Source organism: Excalfactoria chinensis, chromosome 13 (genome assembly GCF_039878825.1).
Source record: "Excalfactoria chinensis isolate bCotChi1 chromosome 13, bCotChi1.hap2, whole genome shotgun sequence".
NCBI classification, from domain to species: Eukaryota; Metazoa; Chordata; class Aves; order Galliformes; family Phasianidae; genus Excalfactoria; species Excalfactoria chinensis.
The window spans coordinates 13,588,963-13,615,131 of NC_092837.1; the positions used below are offsets into that span (position 1 = coordinate 13,588,963).

At 44.7% G+C, this 26,169-nt stretch overlaps 2 protein-coding genes across 5 annotated transcripts in view; both read right to left on the reverse strand.

Annotated features, from left to right (window-relative positions):
• Window positions 1-1,397: 1,397 nt before the first annotated feature.
• Window positions 1,398-8,570, reverse strand: NIPAL4 (NIPA like domain containing 4). Its single transcript, XM_072348274.1, has 6 exons — window positions 8,458-8,570; window positions 6,468-6,716; window positions 4,227-4,283; window positions 3,293-3,383; window positions 2,109-2,269; window positions 1,398-2,002 (listed from the first exon to the last, which is right to left on the reverse strand). Exons 1-6 carry the CDS (start codon window positions 8,498-8,500, stop codon window positions 1,398-1,400), a joined length of 1,206 nt encoding a protein of 401 aa, XP_072204375.1. The 5' UTR covers window positions 8,501-8,570.
• Window positions 8,571-11,556: 2,986 nt separating this feature from the next.
• CYFIP2 (cytoplasmic FMR1 interacting protein 2) overlaps window positions 11,557-26,169 on the reverse strand; it is a 48,831-nt gene continuing 34,218 nt past the window's right edge. For 3 of the 4 annotated variants that reach the window (XM_072348681.1, XM_072348684.1, XM_072348680.1), the window contains exons 25-31: window positions 25,279-25,369; window positions 24,517-24,647; window positions 21,484-21,556; window positions 20,884-20,978; window positions 16,798-17,036; window positions 16,184-16,331; window positions 11,557-15,622 (exon numbers count right to left, since the gene is read on the reverse strand). In XM_072348681.1, the coding sequence (XP_072204782.1) occupies window positions 15,455-15,622; window positions 16,184-16,331; window positions 16,798-17,036; window positions 20,884-20,978; window positions 21,484-21,556; window positions 24,517-24,647; window positions 25,279-25,369 (945 nt within the window). In that variant the 3' untranslated portion in view covers window positions 11,557-15,454. The remainder of the gene's footprint in view (window positions 15,623-16,183; window positions 16,332-16,797; window positions 17,037-20,883; window positions 20,979-21,483; window positions 21,557-24,516; window positions 24,648-25,278; window positions 25,370-26,169) is intronic. The other variant, XM_072348685.1, reaches the window with a different exon arrangement.

Consider the following 26,169-nt stretch of genomic DNA (forward strand, 5'->3'; position numbering starts at 1 on the left):
TTACTGGGATTATTTCCTGCAAAACCAAACGAGGGCGCTCATTTTCTTCTGCAAAATCAGTAAAGTCATTAAAATCTTCCAGCTCCACCTTCAAGGGTTTTTAGAAAATGCCTTTATTTCCTGTTCCACATTTAAAAAACAAAACAAAACAAAAGGTACTGAAATGTTATTAAAATAAGAGACTGCATCATCTTCCCTGCCCCAACCTCAAGCCACGTTTATTCAATGATATCCCAACAATCTAAAACTGGGTTACGTTACGTTCCATGGTCCAGGGTAACCAAAGAGGTTACGTTCCATGGTCCAGGGTAAGTAACTTTGGACTGAGTAAGCTTTGCACAGCTGGGTCAGACTTTGCTGTGCCCATATGGGCTCCCATCCTTGTATCCCCACCCGTGATCCAAATACAAGGGAATTTTGAAGGTGAGCTGCGAGGTCACAATACCTGCTAAGAAAAACATCTTTAAAACATTCACCTGCTTGGTCCTTCAGGCTGAGAGCATTTTTCATCAATCACCAAGAAGTGTTAGAGAAGTTGTTAGTTCTCCTGATGGGGGTTTACCCTGCTAAAGCTTTCCAGCCTGAGTAGGGGCTGCCCTTTGCTTGCTTGGGTGAGGTCTGGATCAGGCACAGTGGCTTCACTAACAACAACGCTGCAGCCTGGGTACTGCAGTTTCTAATGGAGAGAGAAAAAAAAAGCTGCACAAAACTAATTAACACGGATCTGCTGGGAAGCTCCTGTACCTCACAAACAAAAGTGTAAAATGATTTATCTGCCACAGTCCCATATAAACACTTTATGGCTCGGGTCCTGACACTTATTCCAAAATTGACTGTATTTTACCAATATTCTTCATCCAAACTTGGAGAACAACTAAACGTGGAGAAGCAGAATGTGAAGAGCAGGAGCACACCATTCAGTCCTCATTTTTTGTCTTCGTTTGAGATACTGTTGTGTATTTTAGAGTTCATGCAAGTGCCTAGAAAGGAAACATAAAACCAGTGATCAATGAATCAGTCAAGGTTTAGAAATAAAAACATCAGTGATATCTCTACCCAGGAGAAGGAGTACAGAGTAAACACTAGCCCTGCCAACATTATGGCAAGGGGCATCAAAGGGGCTTTGTCCCAGGAGTATCTCATTTCAAGAGGATTTTCAGAGACATGATACATTAAAGCCCAGTGACAATTTGACACGCTCCTTGCTGCCACCCTATGCCAAAGATCCAGTGCAAGCCCAGTGAAAGACCTGACTTAACTCTGCCAAGATTTGAATAAGACACTGTTGGTTTAAATTTTTTGTCTTTCTTTAACTTGCTCAACAGCATTTGGAATTCTGGCAACAACCTACTCAGATTAGTTTTATGCCCCACCTACAAACCCTCAAACGTAACATGCTAAGTATAGATCATGAATACTTTGGGTTTATCCTCCGGAGCAATGCTGGAGTTGTCCACTTCTATCAGGATGTTCTTGTCATCTCGGGGGACCGGTGCCTCCTGTTCACTCTGGAGAACCTGTGGCAGATTCCCTAAATTGACATCCATGTCTTTGAAGGCGTGCAGTAAAAACACTCCCAAAATGATGGTGAGGAAGCCGCAAACTGTCCCAATGATGTCCACTACAGTCATAGCCACCCATTCTTTAAAGAGAATGATGGAAGTTGTGATGACGATGGTGGTGAACAGCACGTAGTAGATGGGAAACACCAAAGAGGTGTTAAAAATGTCTAGAGACTTATTGAGGTAGTTAATTTGTGTAGTGATGGATGCCACCAGCGTGATGACCAGGATCCATGTCAGTGGGTGCTGCAGCACAGGCTGGCCAGCAAAGAAGCCCTTGATGGCAATACCCAGACCCTTGACTGAGGACACGGAGAAGGCCCCGATAACAGAGCAGATGGTGAGGTAGATGAGGATGTTGCTCCGGCCATAGCGAGGTGCAAAGTACAAGATGAGGAGGAAGCAGACAGCCAAAAGAACTGCAGCATAAGCAAGAAAACCTGGAAGGGGAAAGAAACAAAGAAACAATTCAAACATAAGCTGGCACAGCGACCAGAGCAGTACAACCGCCCAACCCCAAGGGAGGAAACAAGACCTCCTGTGTACCTGGCTCTTTCAGCTTAAACAACATTTCATCCAGAGTGGTGACCTCCTCTTCCTCTGGGGCATGTATCACCATCACCGTGCTACCCACGAGGCTCAGCAAGCAGCCCAGCTTTCCCAACAGGTTGAGCCGCTCTCCCAGTAAGTATGAAGACAGGATGGCACTGCACGAGACAGAAAAACAACAGCTGCTGGTACTTTAAATTCCTTTAAAGATGAAACAGCATCTAAAATGATGTATAACACATGATACCAGGACACCAATTTGGAATATCTTTGTAGGATTCCTGCATGTTATTACACATTCACGTTGCTTTTGCTGACAGCTGAACTTGCAGAGTTGCAGCCCTGAAAACCACAGCTCATGTATCAGCAGGGTCAAAACATGCTGAATGTGTCAGCATGTCCTGGGAGACATTTCCAAGGTTTTCTAATTCACATGTGAGCTGTTGGGCATTACGAAACCTTCAGTGCCCGAAGAATTGAATTCAAGGGCCATTGCAATAGAGAGGACAAAAATGCCAGCCCAACAACCAAACATAAAACTACTGCATTAGTTTTAACTTAATTATCAGAAATATGAAGCCCCAGAGGAATCTGAACATAATGGGGATGTAAAAATGGGGCTGTAAAAAAACATAAGAGTTGTTTTCCATGACACTGAAACAACCCAAGACAGCACAGCGATCTCCATTTGCTTATGCATTTCCTAGGAACAGGACTTCCATGGAACCTTCAGAGCCTGGAGCCTTTTTAGCACCCCTGGAAACAGTGCATGAGAACACCCTGAAAGCTCAGTAAACACAATGCAAACACAGAGATAAAGTTAAAAAACAAATGTAGTATTTCTGATAATTTTAGATTTTTTTTAGTGCTGTTTTACTAATAAAAGAAAAAATATCCTTTTACTGGCTGAAGACTGAAGGCAATGGAAGAAGTCACACTGCTAATGGCAGTGATTTAACATCAATTGTATGCAGCTGCCATTCACATCCACGTGCAGCATTTCAAAGGGCATGGCACTTAATTCAATGTTTTCTGAGTGATCTCCCCAAAATACAGCAACAGTTTGGGTGTTTTCAGAAGATATTCTTTCCTCACATTCGCATTACTCCAAGTATTCCTGCCTCAGGGACAAACAGGTGAACAGAACAGCCCCGCTGCAAACCCCAGGCATGGTACATCACCTTATGAGCACGCTGAGGGCCCCCAGAGGTGTGACAATGGTCGCAGGAGCAAAGGCATAGGCCGCAAAGTTGGCAGCTTCCCCTCCACCCACTGAATAAACACAGGAAAAACAAACACTGGTGAATTACAATATGCTTTTTGTGCTTTCTATTGCAGGCTTACAAACTAGAGATTGGGTTTATACTAAAGGAGCTTCATGCTGCTTCTGAAAATGGGAAAATGTCCCCATAGTGCAAACTTAGGCAGGCTAAGAAGCTGAAGGTGCCCAGGCTAGGCCACAGCTGACTCCAATCAGCTCATTTAATCACCAGTCCAGGCACACAGCTGCAGTGCACCTGGGTCATTACTGTGTGGTTGGAGCCCCGGAGTGCTGGGAGGGCATGGGCTGCTCCTCAGCTATAAATTGCCTCAGTCCCCAGTGCTGTGGGGAGAGTTGGGAAGGACATCTCTGGAGGTCTTGCTTGTGGAATCTGCATCTTTCTGCTCAAACTCTGGTTTGGGAAGGTGCTGTACTGTTGGAGCTTATGAAGAAGGTTTGGAGGCTTGTTCTAAGGGGAAAGAAACATTTCCTTTAACAAAGGAGCTACTACCAACACCTTGTTATCTCCCTTGCAGCAGCAGTGACCTTTCCTGATCTCCTGAGGCACACACGGGAGGCTGTTTGCCCTGTGCCTGGTGCAGGTGATTGCCCTATTTGATTTTGTCTTTGTGTGCTTTTTGTTCAAGCAAAATGGAGCTGCTGAGTACTACCAGCCCTGCAGGAGAGCTGCAGCAGGGTGGTGGGGGAGGTGTACAGCTTGCTGCCTCCTCAGGCCTTGAGAGGAGCAGGGAACTAAACGAGGTTTTGAGCTACTGATGCTGGATTTGTTCATACCTGCTTCAAGTGGGCAGACCCTGGGAATGCTGCAAACCCAGGGGATAACTTCTACTTACTCGTTAACAAGCCAGCCCACCAGAGCCAGTCCTTCAGGTAGCCATGGCCTCCGTCTCCTAGGAAAGCAAAGCAGGCAGGAGTTAACAAGAGTCAAACAGCCCTCCGGTGAGGAGTAGGCCACAACGGGAAGAGCGTGGCAAAGAAAATGCCTTGGAAGGACAGAAAGTGCAGATGTATCAGTTGTGTTGGGCCAAGGCATGAACAGAAAGTGACAGCTAATGGTCGACAAAGTAAATGCAACAAAAACAGCTGCTTAATCTAACATGGCAATGGCACCCACTGCCCCAAAGCAGCAGATTATTGGGATGGGCTGCAGTGACTATAGTGGTGATCCTCACTGGTTCATCGTGGTGATTGTGCCTCCAAAGCCATCAGTGGATGCTTGTGCTGAAGTCCTGGGGGCTGGATGTGTTTTGGCTTGGATGTCCCTCCCCAGGTGACTCTGGGTCTGAGGATGCTGCAGGCTGTGCCTTCTTGGATGCCCTCACCCAAAGACTGTTTCCATGGAGCTGCTGTGCTGGACCTTGCATACCCCATTGGATTGCTATGGAGAGCCACGTGTCGGCACTAAGGTAGGACAATGGTTTTTTTTATGGCTATGGAGGAAGAGGACTGGTTGGTTGCATTGTATGATCCTGTGGTTTATTAGTTGGTGTTGCTGTATTGTGGTGAAGACCCTTAGGTGTCCTGGAGTTATCCATATGTTATCTGCTGCTTTGCGTGTTGCTCTGTGCCTTAGGGTCACAGCCTGAACCTCTATAAATCCTAATGTTGCCTTTATGTGTAAAGTTGTTATTTAGTGGCTGTTTCTGATGACAAATGATTCCTGGTATTGAAGCTCAATAAAGGAAAGTGTGAATAAAAACAAGGAAGCATGGTTGCATTGTGCCAGGTGCTAACTAAGCTCTGGTCTTTAACCACAAGCTGTTCTATGGCAGAAGCTCTGGCCTGGTGACTTTGTGAGGGTATTGGATTGGAGAGACTGATGGCAGGAGCTGATGGTAACAGTCTATGCACTGCTAGAGCTATGTTGGAGAAAGTTGATGTGTACGCATAGCAAGGCTGAAATATGGGGAGTGAGAGTAAGGGGAGAGGCAGGAGAAGAGAAGCAATGAAGATGTGAACAAGAAGAGTTTAGGAGGTACAGAATTTTTTTCTGCTATAATCCAACTTCTGGTTCCTTAACAAGTGATGAAGTTTAAATGTTATGCTTTGGTGTTCTTTGGAAATTGTGAAATTGCTGGTTTGTTTGGCTGTGGTTTTTTTCCTGGAGAACTTTTCTTGTTAGCTGTGAGTTTTTGTCATCAGTTCCCAGTAAAGTATCCTCAAGTAGGAAGGAGTTTGCTCTTGTTTAACTAGATTGGCTCTGAAATGTAAGATGATGTTGGGAGTTCCACAACTGAAATGACACTGATATTTCATGGTGCAAATGCAATGCTGAAGATCATGCCTATGTGAGTTCACCCTTGCAAAGGGGACAGCTTAATATATGGGCTAGGGGTGGGAGACATATCGTCGGCTTTGCTCACCTGCTGTTTAACAGTCACCTTGCCTTTTCATGCCTTTGTGTCCCTGCATGGAGATGGGGATATTGAATTCCTTTGTAAAATGACTTAAGAACACTTCCTAGACCAGATCTAGGAAGCAGTAGTGTTTTAATCATCATCATTCTGTCAGAAGTTATGTAAGTAGGTCACCCGCCAGGTAGGACTTAGGCTGCTGCTGGAGCAAATATTTGCAGTGTTGATGGGCTGTGCCCAATTGCACGATGCAACTTAGCTCAGGCACATTCCTCCACCATCCCCATCCATAAACACACACCTCAGTGCTAGAAGACAGTTATCAGCCAACATGTTGTTGAGCAACATGCTTTGGATGTGTGGCTTCTGAAAACTGCAGCAGGGTTCATATAAATTGCAGGGGTGCAGGTATGCATGAATAAATGGCTTTTGCTAATGCAATTAAAGCATGTGGGGATGCATCTGTGTTTCAGTGACTTGGTGGCAAAACTGCCTGATGTACCAATGAGAGCAGGGGGGAAGGCATGAAATTGTGTTATCTCGCTCCAGGCTGTGACATGGAATGAATTTCTCCTTTATGCAATGGGGCCCATTTCACCGTTTCACAAAAGGTCTTACTTTCCCTGCTGATAAAAGGCTGGCACGTGTACACCGAGCTGTTGCCCTGCAATTGCTGGGCTTTGGGTAGTGGTGTGGTTCCTGCCCCTCACAAAACCTTACCTGCCCTGGTGCCTCCCTTCTCCACCAGCCGGAGCAGCCCCTTCTTCTTGAGGATGACGCTGCTGCCGATGAGGAAGCTGGAGAAGACAGCCAAGCCCAGACCGATGTAGAATCCATAGTTACTTTCCAGCCGTGTTATCCAGGAGGTATCCTCAGTCCCATTGTCATGGCCAGGGTCAGCCAGATCAGCACTTCTGACCACCTGGCACACAACCTGATGGGAAAGGCATGAAATGGAGAGCAGAGACCCTGTGAGAACATGGAGATACAACAATTACTGATGTGGCTATCAAGAGTGCCATTCAGTGCTGTAATCAGTCTCTCATAACTCAGGACATATCTGCACTCTCAAAGAAGCAGGAGGATGTTTGGTGACTAGTTTACGGGATGCAGCTCAAGCAGCTTGTTGACATGCTGTGCCTGCGGAGTCCTTTGCTGTGAACTGGAAGACCACAAGGACCACTATAATTAATCTGAATTTCAGAATATCTATTCTACAGTCTCTGCACCAAACTCCAGTATTGGGAGGTTGAGCTATACCTGGCCAGTGCCAAAGGCTTTGGTGCTTTGCAGCCACCTAATCCTGGCATCTGCCTGTTGCCTGCAGCTCTCTGCTTTGAGTTTAATGTGGAGCAGTGCCAGTGTTTTGTGACTGTGAATCTGTCCCAGCTCTGTGTACTGAGTGAGGCCATGTGATTGCTTGTAAGAGGACAACAGGTTCATCCCAGATTAAAATTCCCTCTCTGTACTGGTTTTATTCCCCCTATTTATGGACAGTTGTGTGCTCATGAGTCACAGAATATCCCAAGCTGGAAGGCACCCAGAAAGATCATGTCCAACTCCTGGCTTTGCAGAGGACCACCTAAAAATCAGACTGTATATCTGAGAGTGCTGGCATCAAATCCTGCTGGTGTGGAAGGGCTGAACACAGGCCTGTCTCTCTGCTGCCCACACAAAAAGCATTGAACCCTGGAGTCTCCCGCTTGGGGTGTGTAGTTGTGTGGGTGGGAAAATTGCTGAGCTACCCCACCCAGCACATCTCCCTATTGCAATCAGAGCTGGGAGTGTAGCATGGACAGTGTGACTGTGCTCTGCTGGAATAAAGCACCCAGCAGGAGTGTCATGTAAAAATATCTCCAGTAAATGACAAACTTTCTGCCCAAATCATGTTGGAAATATGGAAGGAACAAGTGTCCGTCTGCAGGCAGATGTGCTTTGGCTTATGGCTCTCCAAGAGTTGGGTCACACCTTATTTTTCCTCCAGGAAAACTGTCTTAAATCTTCTGCAGCCTCTGCCCATCCCCTGCACATGCAGCTGAAGGTTTGGATCCAAATTAGATCCATCTTTTACTTTTTCTAATGGAGGAAAACAAAAATCCAATGACTTTTCTAAAGATTCCATAAGAGATTTTTTTTTTCCCTCTAATGGAAAAATAACCTTCATTGTGGAACTGTTTTCCAGGGTACTGGGGGATGTTTTCATAGTCATAAAATTGTTTGAGTAATAAGGAACCTTTAAAGGCCATCTGTTCTGGTTTCACTGCACTGAACAGGGACACCCACAGCTCCACCAGGTGCTCAGAGCCCCCCCAGCCTGACCTTGGCTATCTGCAGGGACAGATTACCCACCACCTCTTTGGGCAATCTGTGCCAGTGCCTCACCCTTATTGTAAAAGAACTTCTTCCTTAAATGCAATCTATATCTCCTCTCTTTTAGTTTGAAGCCATTTCCATTTGTCTTCAGACCCTGCTCGAGTCTGTCCCCTTCCTTCTTACAGCCCCACACTGAAAGGCTGAGCTCTTTTACCTAGGCAAGGTGGGCATCTCCAGCTCTCCAGGGAGCAAGCAGAAGGCAGCGGGGTGAGGCAGTTACCTACCGTGTAACAACCACCTGTGAAACCAACCAGTGACAGAGAGCAGCCCCAGTTTTAGGGCACCCCCTCCCCCCACTGCTGGGAGCCCCACTCCCCCCAGCCCGGGCTGCACCCACCGTTGCTGCAGCTGCCGTTGGCCGCCAGCGGCTCCATCATCATCGTTTCTGTCCTCCGCGGGGCTCTCAGTGTCCCGGTGCCGGCTGCGGGCACACCTGCCCGGACGGCTGCTCCTCCTCCTCCGTCGCAGCGCTGCACACCTCGCTCTGCCTTGGGGGTTGAGGCTGCTCCCTGTGGTGTAACATGGAAGTGGTTCAGAAGGAGTCCCCCTCAAAAGTGAGCGTTGGTGTCTGTTGTTCCTTGCTTAGGCTGTGTGCAGATGTAGAGGGCAAATCGTGGGGTTGAGGAATGCGTTGTAGCATAAGGAAGGTTGATATATCTCGCCGGGTATTTCGGGTGGGAGCAGGGACTTCCTCTTCGTCTACTTGTTGCACAGAGGCACGTTCCTTGTAGAAGGTCAGGACAGAATTCCCTAATCGGTCTTCTGGTCTTTGAGCCAAAGAGAGAGAGGCTGGGCTCCAGCACAAGCAGAAAGCAAATACCTGCAGAGGACGAGGATGGGTGACCAGAGGACATGTGCTGTGCTACAGAGGTGCAGGGCATGATTTCACCTGCAGCTGCAGTTTAAGACTTTGCTGCCTCCAGACAGTAAATAAAATAACTAAAATGTAAGATCTGCAGGATTTAATGCTTGAAATTTTGCTTTTTTATTTCTTTCACCATGAAATACTCTGTCGGTACACTGCTTCAGAATTTGCCCTTATGCCATCAAGCTGCAGCAGTGCTATCTTTCAGTCAGCACCTGATCATATCTCTGTGCAGCCCTGCTCTCCAGCAAAAGTCATGTTTGAGTGTTTTGTGAGTCATCTTGACTTTAATTGGGTCAGTTCATTAGCTGCACTCAGTGGCTGGGAAAGGCTGTACTGGCTGGATCACGTCCTGCCCTCCTTTGCAGGAACGTCTGATAGCATCCAAATGGTGTGGCAGTGGTTTCTGGTGTAGGAAATGAAAAGGATGGTGATTTATCAGTGATAACTGCTGCCAAAGCAGAGGTGATGGCATGGTGGAAAGCAAAAGGTACTTTGGGTCACAGCTTTACCTTCCTTTGGCAGTCTGACTCCCTAAATGAAGAATGACCGCATTTGGCATCTTTGCTCCCAAATGTATTTATCTCCTTGGGCCAATTTTGCCAGGTTTGGGAAGGGGCAAGATCTCCAAGAGAAGCTCTCCTGAATTCCAGGGAGAGATGTGGAGGGGGTGAGGTCCCAGAAGGAGAGAATGTGGCACTGCAAACTCAGTGTTAGACATGAGGAGGGAGCACGTGGAGTTGTCACCATCGTCGGAGAAGTTTCACTTAGATGTTGCAATCGGCTGCGGTGTGTGCGTGTCACATCTTTCTGGTGTAGGGGCTGTGGGGGTGTTGTATACAAAATCACTAAGTCATTGGTGCTGCATCTGATGGATTTAGCAAGGCTCTGCACATGGCAATATGAGAGTTAAAAGCCAGGAAGGCTTGGCAGAGAATTGCCTGCAACACTTAGTCAAGGGCAAGTTCAGACTGATAAAGATAAAGCAGGGGTGCAACCAGTGCCTCTGTTATTGGTTCATATCCTTGTTTTAATAGTAAGGCTGTAATTAGGGGAATTCGGCTCCAAGCTGTGAGCTCAGTGGTTGATACATCAAGTGCTTCCTTAAAAATAAGGTCAAGCTCATTAGAAATCAGGGAGTCTGCCATAGTGGCTCATCTTGTATCAATGTGGTTCCTCCTGAAATACTGGTTCCCCAAACCAAAAAGCTTGACTGGAATCCAGAGGATAAAGCAAGACAGCTTTGCATGCAAATGATATCTTTAACAACATCAAAAGGCTTTTCTTTCCTCTCCTCTTCTCCTTTATTGGACTAGAAAAAAATGGTGGAAAAATAGTTGTTGCCCATTCTGTGTATTGTTATAATGGTGGAAGCATCCTGTTGGCAGCTGATGGATGCTTCTGCCCTTGGGTGTCTGCTAGGAATGGTTCTTGAGGGGAACTTTGAGAACAGGACTGCAATATTCAGCCGTGGCTCTGTGTAGTTTGAGATCTACTGCTTTGAAGAGAGATAAATCCTCTTTCTGATAGTGACCTGGTGGTGTAGGGGCAAAAGGAAATGCCTGGTGTTCAGGTGATGGCAGCGCAGCGACATAAAAGCTTGTAGAACTGGATGTGGCTGAGCGGACAGCTTTTAGTTCAAGTTATCCCTCCAGGTAACCCTGCCTGCAGTGGCTGGGGCTGTCATTACATGCTGCAGGAGTTCAGATGACACCAGCTTGAAGTTCCCAGTCTGTCATAGCCAGAATGGGTTCCCACGCTTGTGCTTCCCTCCCTGTGCCTGAGTGAATATCTGTGGTTCTGCAGTAGAGTAGATGAGCTGTGTGGGTTCATAAGGCAAAAGTAAGCACACGTTGCTTCACCTGGGTTATTTTCTCTGTCCAGATCAGTATAATGATCTGGGTCCCTGAGGCCCCACAAACTACAGATAATGGCAGAACAGGAGAGGTGGGTTGGTGATGGATAGGTGGATGTTCTGTGGGCAATGGAAGCCCTAAAGCTTCAGATCAGCAGCACGTGCTGTGAGGTGATGTGCAGGCATCAGTGTTTATTTATAGAGTTTTTAACTGCTAGATGTTTGCATCAGAGCTTTATATGAAGCAAAACTAGACTCAAAAGGTGCTGCTGGCTTGCAGGAATTACAGCAAGGGTCTCTGCTACAGCTGAAATCATGAAGCAATCATTCATAAACTGTTCTTCTCAGTGGCAGAAGGCCATTAATCTGAGGACATAAAGATACGTACATGAGAAAGAAGGAAGATGTAAGTCTGTGGTTTTGGAAATGATCCTTAGGGTTGGTTATCCAACATTCAGACTCTTGGAGCTGGATGCTCAGTACAAGGGGTGGTTCCAGGTGGGGCTGCAAATGGCAATCTGAAAGAAAATAGCAAGGGCTGTCCCCTGGGATAAAAAGTCCCTGTGGAGCCGGTAGGGCTGTGGTAGTGAGAGATGAGCTCCTCATTTAGCAACAAAATGCTGCCGTCATCCCTATTAGGTGCTCTCCTTTTGCCAGGTGTGACCAGAGTCTCTTCTCAAACAACAGTTACCAAAAATGACAATGAAACCAAGAGATAAAGTTTGCCCATCTTGTGAATGAGCCCAATTTTTATTTTACTTCATCACAAAAGTCATCCCACATTTGTTGCACACACTGTTGGTTGCTGTGTTACGGGACATATCACCATGTACCAGATGCTTTACTCTTGCAGAAGCATTTTCTAATGGAGATGGAAGCTTCTGTTAGCTGAATTTTAGAACAACAGCAAAAAATAATAATACAAAACCAAAATATCATCTTCAGCTGCATAGCAAATATGGATCAAAAATTTAACACTGTTATCAGACCACGAGCGTAAATATACCTCACCATAAATAAAACTCATCGTACAAAATAACTCAAGCAGCTTTTCATACAAATATGGTACATCTGACAAGAGCTTTTAAGAATACTTTTTTTTCTACACCTTTAGTTCTTTCTTTTGTTCTCAAACACACATGAACTTATTGGACTGGAGTAATGCAGGAGAAAAAAAAGGCTAATGTTGTTCAGTGCTAATAAGTGCTGCTGGAGTTTAAAAGGAAAACCGCACAAGTGCTAAGTTTGAACAAGCTTGCTTCCCCTTTCTACCGAGAATCAAGAGTAGCGTCATCCAAGAAAGGCATCTGCACTGCTAATAGTCACATTTCACAATATTAAAGCTGGAGGGAACATTACAATCATCTAGTCTGACTTCACTCGTTACACAGACCATCCTTTTCCCTCTAACTTCTGTTTCAAGTCAGCAATTTGTCTATGAAGTAGGCATTCCAAGCGGTGGTTGGTAATCCCCGAGGAGTTGCAGCTACTTCAGAGTAATTAGGAAAATGTAGGTTAAAAAAAAGGTAAGCCCATAGTTAGTTGATTTAAATTATCCATACAGGGGTTCGTGTTTCCCTAAGAAAAAATGATACAGACTCTGCAGATTGAATTAGAGCATATCTGCAAGGAAGACATCCAAAATTGGCAGAAAGGTTTCAAGTGTGGAGGATATGCCCGACCCCTTGGCAATCTGTTGTTTAGCTCTACTGTTACAAATTTGCTCCCTATTTTCACTAATAATTATGACATTAAAAAGAAAAGGATAGAAGAAACTTTGCTTCACTGAGTTGTATGAAGACATAAGCCTGAACTTTTCTTTTATAGAGTCAAGGGGAGGGGTTAGAAAACCAAAGCTAAAGACTATTTGAATCAAGTCGATAACGTAAGGACAATAACACCAAATCTCAGAAGTGAAGACCATACGGTTATTCCTAGCTCATCTCATACTACTTGAGCAACAAGGCAAAAACATCTACAGTCAAAAACACTTTACATTTTGTTCATGCACTTTGGACGTTTTGCTCATAATGTTTCATCCCTCAGACTCAGAAGGAGTTTGTTTCTGACAGCAAATCTGAGGACAAAAAAAAGGGAGATTTCCTCTACCTTTTCATTCAAATACACCCAACTGCGTTTTGCAGGGTTTGTGGTTGTTTTAGAGAATTAAGCCAAAGCTACAGCAAAAGAATACAGTCAGGGTCATGTTTAGGTAAAAATCTCCTGTCTCACTGCAAACCTAAACAGACACTTATATTCAGCTTAGGATATCCTGTTCTGTCCCGCTAGCTGTGACTGGGCTGTGTGGCATAGCTCATCCTTTTGTGTTCTTGCTCCTGCTGGTTTCTGCCAAGGCTCCAACATCCTATAACGTATCAAGACATCATAGAACATTCAATTTGTGCTGTGCTCAGAGACGGCTCTGAGAGCCAGTCAGGGATCTGTGCTGCTTCATCAGCAACACTTTCATACCAAAATAACAAGCACTTGCTATTTAGGTCAGGAAAATAGGATCTTGGTTGGATCTATATTCCTCATATCTTGTTTTCCACAAAAAATAAAGTGCTCAATTCTCCTCTTCCTTTTAAAAATATATATCTGTAAGCTCCCTCATTCCAGTAGTTTCAGCAGTGTGAAGTGTTGGAACGTGATGGAAAACCAGAACTGGCATCCATAGTGGAGAAAGTAAATAGAGAGCAGGAGTCCTTTGGTACTGTTGGGTCTTGGGCAGTCTTCTGGTGCTCTTCTTCACAATGTGAGGAAAACAACTTGCCTCCAGAGGTTGGATCCTTCCCTGGCACCCAAGGGGTTCAGCCTGATCTCCTGAGATACCATTTGACTATGACATTACTGTGCTGCACTGTTTCCTCCCAGGGATTCAAGCATTTGTCTCAGCAATTAATGGAGATTTGAGGTGTAAAGATATCTAGCACTTGCATGTGTGGGTTCTTTGTTGATTATGAGGGAGTGCATGTTTGGGAGAACAAATGCATCCCACACAGCAAGATCTCCTTTAGCACTAGTACAGTGCTGGCTGTTGTTTTCTAAGACAGTGCATTCCACCTGGGACGTTTCTGCTAATTATGTATTTTCTTTGAGAGAATAAGGACTCAGGCTCTGCCATTTCAACATCTGTAGTAGCATGCAGGTTACAAGGCATGATGGAATGCATGAAAAGAACACATATTACCAAATCTGTCTATTTGAATGGTGATTATCTGCTGTATCCTGGCTAAAGCTGAGAAATAAAAATATCACCAGTGGTGACATTAGCATAGTTTGGAGCATGTGGTTTGATCTTCTTTAGATTCAGGCATAAGGTTTTGTGTCACTGCAGTGCCAGCACCAAGGGGAAGCAGGGAAAACCACAAGTTTTTAATATCTCCTTCAAGTCCCTACTGAGTTTGTTCTCAGTATCTAATATATCCAGATGTATTAGATGAGCTGAGTAGGAACAGGAAGCGGACTCCAGCATTCCCTCACAATGCTTTTGAGCCTGGAAAATGCTGTTTTCATTATGCTTATCCTATGATTTACCTTTTCTAAAGAATCACATCATTTCTGTGTGCTAGGAAGTTTACTAAGCCTTCCTGATAGACACCATTCTCTTAAAAAGTAGTTGCTGTGACTAGAAATTTGTTTAAAACAAGGGAAAACAGCATGCCAGAACATACAAAAATTGCACATCCCAGCTCTCATCCTTGGCCGAATTTCAAAGATCACATATGGTCAAGGTAAATACAACTGCCTCCTGTCAGGATTGGTGTCTGTTTCCACCCAAGTTAGTATGTGCAAAAGCATATTCACACGAATCCAATGCAACCTCTTCTATGGTCCATAAGAAATTTCATTTACTTCATGGAAGATGCATCTTCGAGGGAGAACCCTTTGAAATAAAATAAGTGGACATCCCTATAGCAGGGGAAAAAAAAAAAACCAAAACAGGCCTTTTTTGATTCCTCCAGCTCTCTGAAGTGCTGAAGAGTTATTTGGCAGCTACATCATTGCTATTCTGAAACCCAGGTGCCAGATGCTAGGAAGGCCGATGACTTGGCAGAGAGCAGGAAGACATCCACAACCAGTCTGGCATGGCTCGTCTGCACTGCTCCTTCCTGAGGCTGCTGCCGTAGGTGGAGTCCTGCCTTCATCCACCCCTTCCCAAAAAGAAGTCAGGGTCTGTCTTCAGCCCTGGTGGCACGTGTCATGAGTGGGGTTGATTTCTCCCCATTGCTTCTGCAGTGATATTGGGCTCCCAGCACAGTAGAAACACGCAACTTTTCTGAAAGGATCCCCCACCTATGGGGCTGCAGTATGGCTTCAGATTTTTGTGTTTGGCTGGATGAATCACAGGGAAAACCAGATTTCACGGAAGAAAAGCACATTTCAACCTCCCACCCCCACCCACTCCCAAGTCCAAAAGTTACAAGTAAAATTGGTCACAGGGATGGAACAGAAGAACATGCACTCAACAGGGCCAGATGGGAAGATAAGTCCTTGTAGTGAGCATACCCAGTCTTACTTTGTTGCCAGGTCTCACGCCATCAAGTTAATCCAACCAGTCATCCTGGGCTCAGTCTCTTCTCCCTTCCCAAAGCACACAGGGTTAGTGTCACACTAGCAGGTGGTGGCCAGTGACTGGTGGATGGGAGGCTGGAAGCAGCGCACGTGCTCCACTGTGGAACTGTCTGTTTCCACCGACTTCATGTACTTGTTCAGGATGGCAAAAATCTCATTGTTCAGGATCTGATACTTCCTTATCCTGTCAGCCATCTTTTTCAAGGGCTGGAGGGATGGTGAGAAGGAAAAACAGTAGGTGAAGAGAGTCTTATGTCATTTGACCAGCCAGAAAGCATCAGTACATCTGCCCTGCTGCTGAGAAACCTCTACTAATACAAAGCAGCTATAGCACGTGTTATAGTTCCACTTAGCAGCTACCATGAGACTGGTGACTCACTTCGTTATAGGGTTTGATGACTCAGGACAGAATTAACAAGGTCAGTGTGTGGTTCTATGTTAATCGATCTAGAGTCTGGACTCCCAGCTGCTTATTGATAAAGCCACAGAGACCAGATAATGGTTGATGGAAATACCAGCTTCTCTGCTCCAGCTTCCCAACCCCAGGAAGAAAGGAAAAGCTTTGGGACAAGAAAGATTTAATTGTCAAGCCAATTAAAATCCTGGCCTCTCTGCTGAGACTGCAGGTGGAAATCTCTCAGCAAGCATATCCAGCTTGAATAAGGTCAATGCCTGGAAAGTTTGTGAGTTATGAGTTTGAACAAGGCAAGTCCAAAAACAGAGACGTGTGCTAGTTTAGGTCTTTCAGAGCCTTACCCTTCAACTTACCACGTTTTTAATGATTTCATCCTTCCCGTCCTGCCTCTGCACCTTCAGCAGGTGGTAGCAGAAGTCAAATAGGTCAAAGCGTCGTTGTTGTCCAAGGAGAACAATGATAGAACAACCTGCCCAATTCAGACCGTCTCCAAAGCACTGCCTAGGATGGGGACAGGTTGATGGGATGGAGAGATAACAGGATGGAGTTAGATAAATGCTGTCCTATCATGACACCAGAAACTTTCCTTGGTGGGGGAAATTGGTCCTATTGATGACAAGTGGGTATGTAGTTAGAGGAAAAAAAATGAGCTTAGAATGGGACCAGGCTATGCATGGTGCACCACAGGGAATGATGGATGAGGACTTTGCATCCAGCTTGGACTCTAGGCTCATCTACTCATTTCTTTCTGCAGAGCTTCTTGGATATGTCTTTGTATTCCTCTTTCCCTTCTCCCCTTTTCCCAGTTGTTCAGATGGAAAGCTCTGGGGGCATCTCTTTAGGTCTACATCCAACAAAGTCCTGTCCTCAGGTACCCGTGTTCTCTCTCTACCTCTGTGCTGGCTGTGGCTATTGCTGCAGCTAAGGGCTTGTGAGTTAATGGCACAGCTGGCTACTGGACACTCACTCTGCAGTGAACTCGTTGGTGCCCACAGGGATGCAGTACACAAACTGCATGGCACTCCAGAGCCGGTGGAACTCCACACACTCGTCCACGTGCATCACCCCATTTGTTGGGGGTGGTCCACGCCAGATTGGGTCCTGCAGGTAGCTCCGAATTCGTGTCAGGATGACCTCAAACATGGACAAGCCGCAGCACAGCCGCTCCTTGGTTAGCAAGTCACCTTCTCGGGCAATGGCTATTTGCTGAAGAGGAGGAGAACCAAAGAAACAAGTGACAATGTAATACAGACGTACCCTCTGGTTGGACTTCACAATTCCTGGTCTCCCTGGCATATCCTGTGAAAGGTCCAACCTTACCTCTGATGGCTGCTCCCATGGCACTCCCCACCAGAGAATGCTCAACCCTCAAGCAGAAGACTTAATATTGTGCTCAATTACATTTCACCAAACTGAGTACCTTTTGAAATAACTATATGCGTCAGAAAACGAAAGCTGAAGGCAAAAGTTCTGACCAGAAATACTGATCCTTAATTCTGCTAGCATGCTATTCTGTTACACGAGCACTACTAAGCATTGCCAGGCTTAATTTCATCATTTGGGCAGATTATGAAAATGAAACAGGAGAGAAAACAGGCATTTTGCTTCCCAGGGCATTACCATCATCTCTTTAAAACATAGATGGGCTACGAACTTCTTCATTTCCTGTGTAGTGGTTAAAAAGCTCTGAGATAGATGAGAAGCCATTGGAACCTTAATACTGGAAAATCTGTGGTTTCTAAGAAAGTCAAGTAATACATTTTCCAGCTGAGAAACTTTCCACGTGCAGAGAATTTCTATGACATCCCCTCTCAAATTTACATGAACAAATCGGGAGGGAGTGGCTCCACTGGATGGAATTGATTTGGTTTTTACACCAGAGGAAGTTGAAGAGAGAACTGACTTAATTTCAGCTCCACTGCTGCTCCAGAGGAAAAAAACCAACAAGGGAACTTAAGCAAATGGGTCCTTCCCCCTGCACAGAGACTCCAGTGAGCTTCCTGCCTGCACCCTCTGAGCTGGCATGGATCCTGTCTGCCCCACTCCTTGCCATTTCCAGCAGTATTACTGCCTTCTTGAAGTGCTGCCAAAAATAACAGGGGCCAACTGCTGTCAGAGTTGTGCTGGAGGCCATGGAGATAGAAGGCTCACCCCATTATGTGGGTGATGGCCACATCCTGCTGTCCCCACAGGCAGAGCCTTTTACCACCTCACCACTTCAGCAGTGGCACTTACCAACCTTCTGCCTTTCCTAGAGGACTTCCTGGAACTCTTGGTCATTTTAAAGTATTTGCTCCATTTCCAGCTGTCCACATAATGCCTATGAGAAAAAATGTCATCCTGACCAGAATAACAACAGAGGCTCAGAGCCTCTGCTACAAAGCACCTGCATATGTCCTGGCCAGACTTTAAGGACATGAATTTCACTCAGTTCATTTGGGTATTCTTTATTCTGCACTAAAAAAATACAAATCTGAATGCACATATACATCCCCTTTCCTGACTACTGGTTTACATCGGCACTGGCCTTTTAAAAGCCTTTTTAGTTTGGGAGCTACTGAAATGGAAACATTACAACTCCTGCTTTCAACACAATTCCAAGGACAGTTTGGGAACATCAGAGCAATTAATGTTCAACTAACAGCAAATATCAATGGAACAGTGTATTGCTGCCCAGAGGCCAGATCAGGGCTGGGATCCCTAGATTTGTTAAGTTCAGGAATGATGTCACCCAAGTATCACAGCGCACACTTGCACATATTTGCTTAGCAAGTCAGGGTTTAATTTATCCAGTGTGTTTTTTTATAGCTAAAGGCAGTGGGTACAACTTCTGTCTCTTCATCTGCATCAGACTTTTATGGGTAAAGATTAGTGTCTGCACACAGAAGTCTTATGATGGCAAAATAGAGACACAGCAAGAGTAAAGCTTCTTCATGTGTAAATTAAGTGTTAGCGTTACTGTTTGCTAAGAAGTAGCGATAGAACAGGTATTTTTGACAAAACTAATTCCCTGATCTTAGTGTGAAGAAATCCTAATCTAGAAAGGGATGCATCTGTTTTCCACTCACCTTCACAGACAGAAGTTGGTTTTAAAATTCATCCCCGTAAGACAGAGCATGACTACCACTTGGCTGGTATTTAACATGGCGAAGGCAGCTGCACAGCTATTAGTCCTATGGCCAAAGCTGCCTAACAGTCTGAGGTCCTACTGACTTCTATGATGAGAGGATGGGTGACTGAGGATAGATTGCCAAGGGAAGGCACTGTGCTCCCTCAACTATTCCCTCTGTCCTCAAAAGAAAAAAGCTCCTATTATTTTCAAAGGAAAAAAAAGAAAAGCATTCTCAAAGGACGTTTGAAAGTCCTTTCCTAAATATCTACTCGGCATTAAAAGCAGGAAGATTCCTTTAACAATCTGCTGTGACTCCCTGGTTCTGCATCAATCACCCGTCAAAAAGCTGTCTGTGGATTTCCAATGTACAATATGCCCTCCCTGACAGTTTTCCTGTCACTGCACTCAGTTATGCCAAACCTCTTTCACAGTCTATTAATGAGAGAACTTGCAAGAACCACACCTGAAGACTGCTGGGAAGTAATTCCCACTAACTTCAGCAGCTGTGGCTCAGACCCTTTACAGCAAGTGGTTATAGGAACTGCATAGGGCCACCTTTTGGGAGAGGCAACCAGCAGCCAACTTCTGCTCCAATTCTGGACAATTGCTCTAAGGTACTTCTGTGTTCTGCAGGAAAAACCCAACATGGCCTGTGTCCAAAACTGCATTTCCAGGAGCAAGCTAGAAGCTATGGAGGCATTTATTGCAAGTCGTTTTTGTGTTCATTTATACCTGAGCTCAAAAAAGATCTGGCACTCAACTGTACCTGGGTGGTGAATGTGGGAACAGTTTACAGTAAAGATAATTCAGACATAAAATAACTTTTGTTTTCATCTTTGTAACTACAGCAAGGATAAGCAACAAGTGGACTCTTATAGCAGATTTCAATGATGGTTTTGCATGGAAAGAAGGAGAGATAGAAAGACCAACACAAAGACACAAAAACACAGAGGTGAATTCTTTTTCTCGAGTGTCTCCTTTGAAAGGAAGCCAATGGGAAGTGAGAGAAGTGTCTATAAAGTCAGACAAAGCTCTCAGTTTTCAAGCCAGTTTCTTTGTTTCATATGATTTCCAGTGAAGCAAAGTTCCAAATCCTTGATCCATCAAAAAAAACATGGAAAAAAGATGTATAACTTTCTGCCTGCCATAGATCTGTCACCTCATACAACTGAGTATTTGTTCCATTCCCTCAGCAGTAGGTTACAGAAAAAAGGGTGTTGATTTCTTTAACACTTTCAATGATTTTTTATCCTATTAACTCCACTAAACAGATAGCAGACATTTGGCTACTGGTTTCAATAGAACTCACTTCTGCCAATTACAATGATTAAATCTGAGATATATTTTTAGCAGTACTCAATTTCTGCAGAAAATAGAATATATATTTTTTCAAGCTGAGACCCCACCTCAATAAGACACTTAAATGGAGCTGTAATCTTAAGCATGTGCTGAAGCTCTAAGCGTGTGCTAGGAGGGAAACCATTCTCAGATGTATTCCTTGACAGGGATGAGCTTAAAAAATATACCACCAGGCAGTCCTAAAATGGGATCCCCAAAACTGATAGCAATGGAATAAGCCAGGGACAGCCCTACAATGTTTCCCCTGGAACCACCCCGACAATTCTCCATTTTGTTTATTTATTTATTTATTTTAATGGACAGGAAAGAGATTTTCAAGGCTGTTTGTGTTCAGAGCTGGCTTATGCTACAGCTCCCTGCCAGCTCTCCAGACTGGAGGCAGCAACACGCTCTGGACCCACTCATAAATTTCCTTTCGATGTGTCCGCTAAGGCAAGGATTCTGACTTCTTTTTCTTTTTGTCTGATTGGCATTTTAGAAAAAAATAAATAAAAAATAAAGGATCACCTTCCCAGGGCCGAACAGGGCAACTGGGGACTGCTATGAATTTTCAACAGCCATCCCTTTCAATGAAATCCTTACCTGCGGAGTGCCCAGCCTCTCTATTAGGGGAACCAGGTGAAGTGGGGCATACTTGGCTTCGAGACGCTTCATGCGCACCTCCAAGCGTTCTCCTTCTGTCAAGCGAGCAGCAAACAGTGAAATGAGAGGAGGAAGTGGAGACCCGCAATTTCCGCTGAGTTTGCTCAGAGCTGCCCCCCAGCAACCATCCAATGAGCCTTTGGATCAGAGAGCCAAACCGACAGCAAATGAGGGGACCGGTGATGCGGAGAAGGGTGGGATGTGCAATTGCAGTCTCAGCAGCAGCTTAACCACACATGTCCAGAAGCATGTCCCTGTTCCTGATCACTCCTGTTGAGATGGACATTTCATGCTGTCATTCTCCAAAGAGGTTGCAAAATGCCTTTAAAGACTTAAGGGAACCCCCAGGCTAAGGCTCCAGCCAACTAGGCTACAAAAGACACTCTGCTGGCATCTGTTTTCACCTTACTTTTGGCTGTATGCACTTATCTATTTAGAGGGGGAATCAGGGCCAGAACTAATCCTCATTTGAAATGGGAGAGAAACGGCTCTTGGAAGTGACCTCTGAGTCTGTTCACTGCTGCCCTCTGAGCTTCTTACCTTTGATGTAGACCCTGGGCAAAATATTTTGGAAAGGAGCAGCATGCAGCAAATCACAAACTTCTTCCTGGGACTGAGGCAGGAAGAAAGAAAGATAAAGTAAGTTAAAAAATATCTATAGGGCGTGACTGTTTGGCTCAGGGGTCTGTGCGACCCTACGACAACCCAATCACATCTACAGCACCTGGTCAAACCTAACCCAGCTCAGTAATAAATCCAATAGTTTGTATCTAAATGGACTAGAACTGGAAGAAACAGCTCTCAGCTTAAGCCAGGAAGTTTCTATAACCCAAATAATTTACCTCATGCCTACACAAGGCCAGAGCTTCATATGTTTTTTGTTTTTTTTCTTCCTCGCCCACTTATTAATGCTGTGAGTAAAAGGGGATAAAGGCCACGGAAATTTCAGTTCTGTCTTACCCTGATGACTTCCTGCTGTTTGTTTTCACTGAGTGTGCCCAGGTGGAAGTTACCCTTTGGCTTAGTTTTTCTGGGATGTATACATGTTAAATATACTGTTGTAACTAGATACGTAATACGTTGGCCTGAATCATTTGGTTGTCTGTATGGTGCTCACGGCCAGTGCTATCAGACCAGAATCCCAGTGGTGCAGTCACCAGGGAGAATAATACAGAAGTGCCGAGAGTAATAACATCATGAGATGCCACCTGAGAGGATGCATGCCAATGCACTAGAGAAAAAATAATCCCAAACATAGATGCACAAGGAGAAACCTAGAAATAGGAAGGTGGAGACTGAGGAGCGATGGCTGACAATACATCATATACGAGTCTGCAATGGGAAACAGCAGCGAGGAAAACTAAAGCTGTTCAACACAGAGGCATTGCGTAACAACACGGCAGTAGTTTGCTCCTGCAAAACTCTTGTTGTAGGACATGCTTGAAGTTGTGAGCTTACCAGAGAGATTTAGACAAACTTGAGAGGAGGTCATGACAGAGCAGCAAAAGATTTTCAGGGCCAGATGGAATGACTCAGCTGGGTCTGGTTGGGGTGCATGGTTGGGTACCCCTCCTCCCAGCCCCAAGGCAGAGGACGGAGTAGCATGGAGCTGCAGGAGGCTGCACTGGTGCCATGGATGCTGGCATGAGAGCGAGTTTGTAGGAGTGCAGTTTGTGACACAGTGCTGAAGGGACAGGAACAGCCCATGCCCCTCCACGGGCATAATGCTGATGCTACCAGAGTGTGCATGTCATCTTTGTTATTCTGTTTGCAAAGGACTCTTCCTGGATCAATATTGTTTCACCACCCTTTCCCTCTGATAAAGAGAGTACTTTCTGCATTTGCAGGCTGCATACACCTGGTATCTCTTTCAAAATTTCTTTCTCCCCAAGGCCCATTACCCGAGAGTAAGAACTCTTAGAAATTTAGTCCCAAGCAACACTTCATTCCTCAAATTTAAACAATAAAAAGGGGGGCAGACTAGAGCAGACTTCTAATCTTCACTAGAGCAGCCTCTGCCAACTAATACCACTGGCCTTAGATTAGGCTGACAGCTATGAAGATAACTGTGCCATAAAAGTAATTGCTCCTTCTGCACAGAGAGGGAAAATCTTGTTATGCAATGGCTTTAAGTATATGACAGCCTTCCAGAAAGCAAGAACCAGTGGCTGCTACATGCAAAACTGCTTTATATTCTGAATCAGTTTCTGTGTAGAAAAACTGAGAACTTTGGTTAGCATGGAAGGTGGGCAGATGTGGACTTGGACAGGCAGTCTTTCTAGAAAGAACCCTGATGTCTCACTGTCTCCTTTATTTTCTGCTATTCTAGGTTGTTATTATATTGCCAACGTACAGCTCTAGAGACAGGAGGAACATTTTTGCAGTCAAATGGGGATTTCTAACAGAAACCACCATGTGTCCCTTATGCATCCATTTAAAAGATGGGACATAAAAGGCAAATGCAGTACATCTAGCATAAAATTCAGCACAGAACAGCAGAGAGCAGTGACAAAGCCACAAAAGAAACATAAACTGCCAGGATACTGTCTGGTCATTCTGTTAGATAAAGCCAAGCTGCTAGGTGATATATATCTCTGTTAAATCTTGTGCACCTACTGCTCACCAAATATGTTTGATATACCACATTAGGAACTAGAAGCCTCTCTACTGGGGTTATTTGCAGAGATTTTCATTTTTCCCTGTGTTCTGTAGTTTAGTAAACTTGGAATCTTTGAACTTTCTTCTGGTTTTTACTCTGAACAAAATTTTATGGCTTTGCTTGGAAATCCCACGTGTGCTCAAGAAGGTTTTATGAAAAAACTTCCGAAAGATCTGACACGACTCTGTCAAAACTATGATGACATGAAACATGCATCTTAATGCAAAACTGGATTGTTGTTGCAACTCCTCAGTTGGCTGTAACATGTTGCATTCAGCCATAGGTAGCCTTTGCCCCATACCAGCCCACTCAGGTTAGAACTGGCATCACATGAGCTAAGAGGCTGCGAGACTTGTGCATGCACAAGATGCTTGTGCAAGGGCTAATATCATGTCATCACTCCAGCTAATTTTTTGGTGAAGATTAAGTCATAGGAAATATAATCTCTTCTGAGATTTCCTTCCTTTCGTATTGCTTTATCTTCACTGTCATTAGAACCAACCAGTTTTTCCGTTGCACTACCACTCCAAAGAGAGCCAAGGGCTCGAATATACTCCTTACAGTATGAGTATTAGAAAAAGTAACAATCCCTGCCCCAAAGAGCTTACAATCTACAAATAAGCTCCAGCTGATTTTTATTTCTGAGATGGACAAACATGGGATAGCTTTGGGTCCAAGAATTAAATCTGGATCTTCCAGTATTCAGATTCTCCTTGAGCAATGCCAGATGTCAGTGACCCAGCACCAATGTATACCATCCCCACAGACCACAACAGCAGAGCCCTGGAGAGACCCTGGGTACATGATAAGCTGGAAAATTTCCCCAGCTCTTCTGCTGGAGAACCCTTTTCCTCTCATACTCTTGAGCTGGCAGTGTTAAGTGGAATCTGCTGGTGCAGGGTATGTTGCCTTACCAAAGCCTGCTCAATAAGGAGGCAGAAGAGAATCGCATTGCCCACTTCTCTGAGGCTCTGGAACACATCAGTCTTCAGCTCTGCATACTCGATGATGTCCTTCAGTTGGTGGTGGAAAAACTCCAGGATTCCTTAAAAGACAAGGGAGGGCAGTCAGAAAAGCGAGAGCAAAAGCATCCTTCAGTAGTGTGGATTAAAAGGCAGTCAGGGCCTGGTGTTTCCTTTATCATGAACTGCAAGGACTGCTGAGTGGATAGACAGGGATGGGCACTGGGCAGAACCAGCAGGCAGTGTGTCATTCTGCCTTCACTGACCCGTGAGAAATAGGGTGTAATTCCTGTGAAGTCTTTGGATTTCTCCATCAGAGGAAAAAAGAGATTCAAGGCTGCTATGGATGCCTTTGTGCTGGTCCATTTGTAACAGTCAGTTTTCACATCCAGCTGAGTTGCAGACTGCAGTCATAAGGTAAAATAAAATCTTTCCATCAAAGAAGTAGAGCTTTTTCAAAAGTACTAGTGAAGCTACTGTAACAAAAGCTTAAAAATCCTGAAAACAAAACCTAAACAACCAGCAGACATACCCTTACCCATCATCTGTGTGTTCAAAGTGAAATTTGTAGCAGGAAAGTTGTATCACAGGGAGGCCAGTCTGCATGGTGCACCAGCACAGCGGGTACCTGTCCTTGTTTAATTGAGTAAATGCTGTGCGGAGATTTGGATGAACTCTTACTCAAACCATGACACATCTCACTGTAGCACCCACCTGGAGAGCCATATTCGTGTCTTGGCAATCGGCATATCTTGGGCATGACTTCTATCAGAGTCTTCACATACTGCAGGATGGTGCCTTGCAGCTGTCAGAGACAAAGAGGGATTAAACTGGAAGGATGGCTTCTTCTGGCCTTGGTTTTAAATAGAACAGACTGTGGACGGGCTCCTGTCTGACAACAAAGGGTGAAACTTTATTTGGAGTATAAGAAGAACTTGCTTCCTTTGGATTTCACCCAAACATAAAGTCCAGCCCAAGTGCAAGGAGTTTTGCAGCTTCCTGCTGAATAATAAATCATGGTTGCATGGATTTTCTACTTCAAAATATGGCTCATTGTGTTTGCATTATTTGCAACTGAAATCCAAACAAGGCTTCATCGTAGATCCAGCTGGACTTGTGTTCCTAACCCAAAAAGCATTTGATTGGAGCTGCTAAAAGAGCCATTCCACAGCACAGGAAATGGTCTTCCCACCTGAGGAATGATTCTAGACACTGAGAGTTTAAAACAATTTAAAACATATACACATGGAACAAGTTCCTGCACACTGGATGTTTTGAATTAATATGGAGAAAAGTGTGTTTCTTAGTTAAAAATGCTCGCTGTCATTTGGAGTTATATAAATACATCTTGTCGACATATTACATGGGATTATGTGATAAACATAATTTAGCCAAATGCAAGATCTCTCTGTCTTCTCACTGAATGCTGTCTGATCTCACACAACAGCTACAGTGCTTTCAACTGAGTGACACAAATTACATCTTCAATAGCTACCGTGCTTTACAGCAGAGAAGCTGGTTATGTGCTTAAGATTCAGGTCTGCACTGCTTTGCTAGATAAGTTCAAAGTTAAATGACTGCAGCCAAAACAGAATTTAAATATTT

Bases quoted from the DNA above. Each gene is read 5' to 3' on its own strand.
- NIPAL4 (XM_072348274.1), bottom strand. From the start codon at position 8,500: ATGATGATGGAGCCGCTGGCGGCCAACGGCAGCTGCAGCAACG. The intron at 6,717-8,457 runs GTGGGTGCAGCC...ATGTTCTCACAG, and splicing joins CAACGGCAGCTGCAGCAACG to GGTCTCTGCTCTCCATTTCA. The intron at 2,003-2,108 runs GTACACAGGAGG...TTCCCCTTCCAG, and splicing joins GTTTAAGCTGAAAGAGCCAG to GTTTTCTTGCTTATGCTGCA.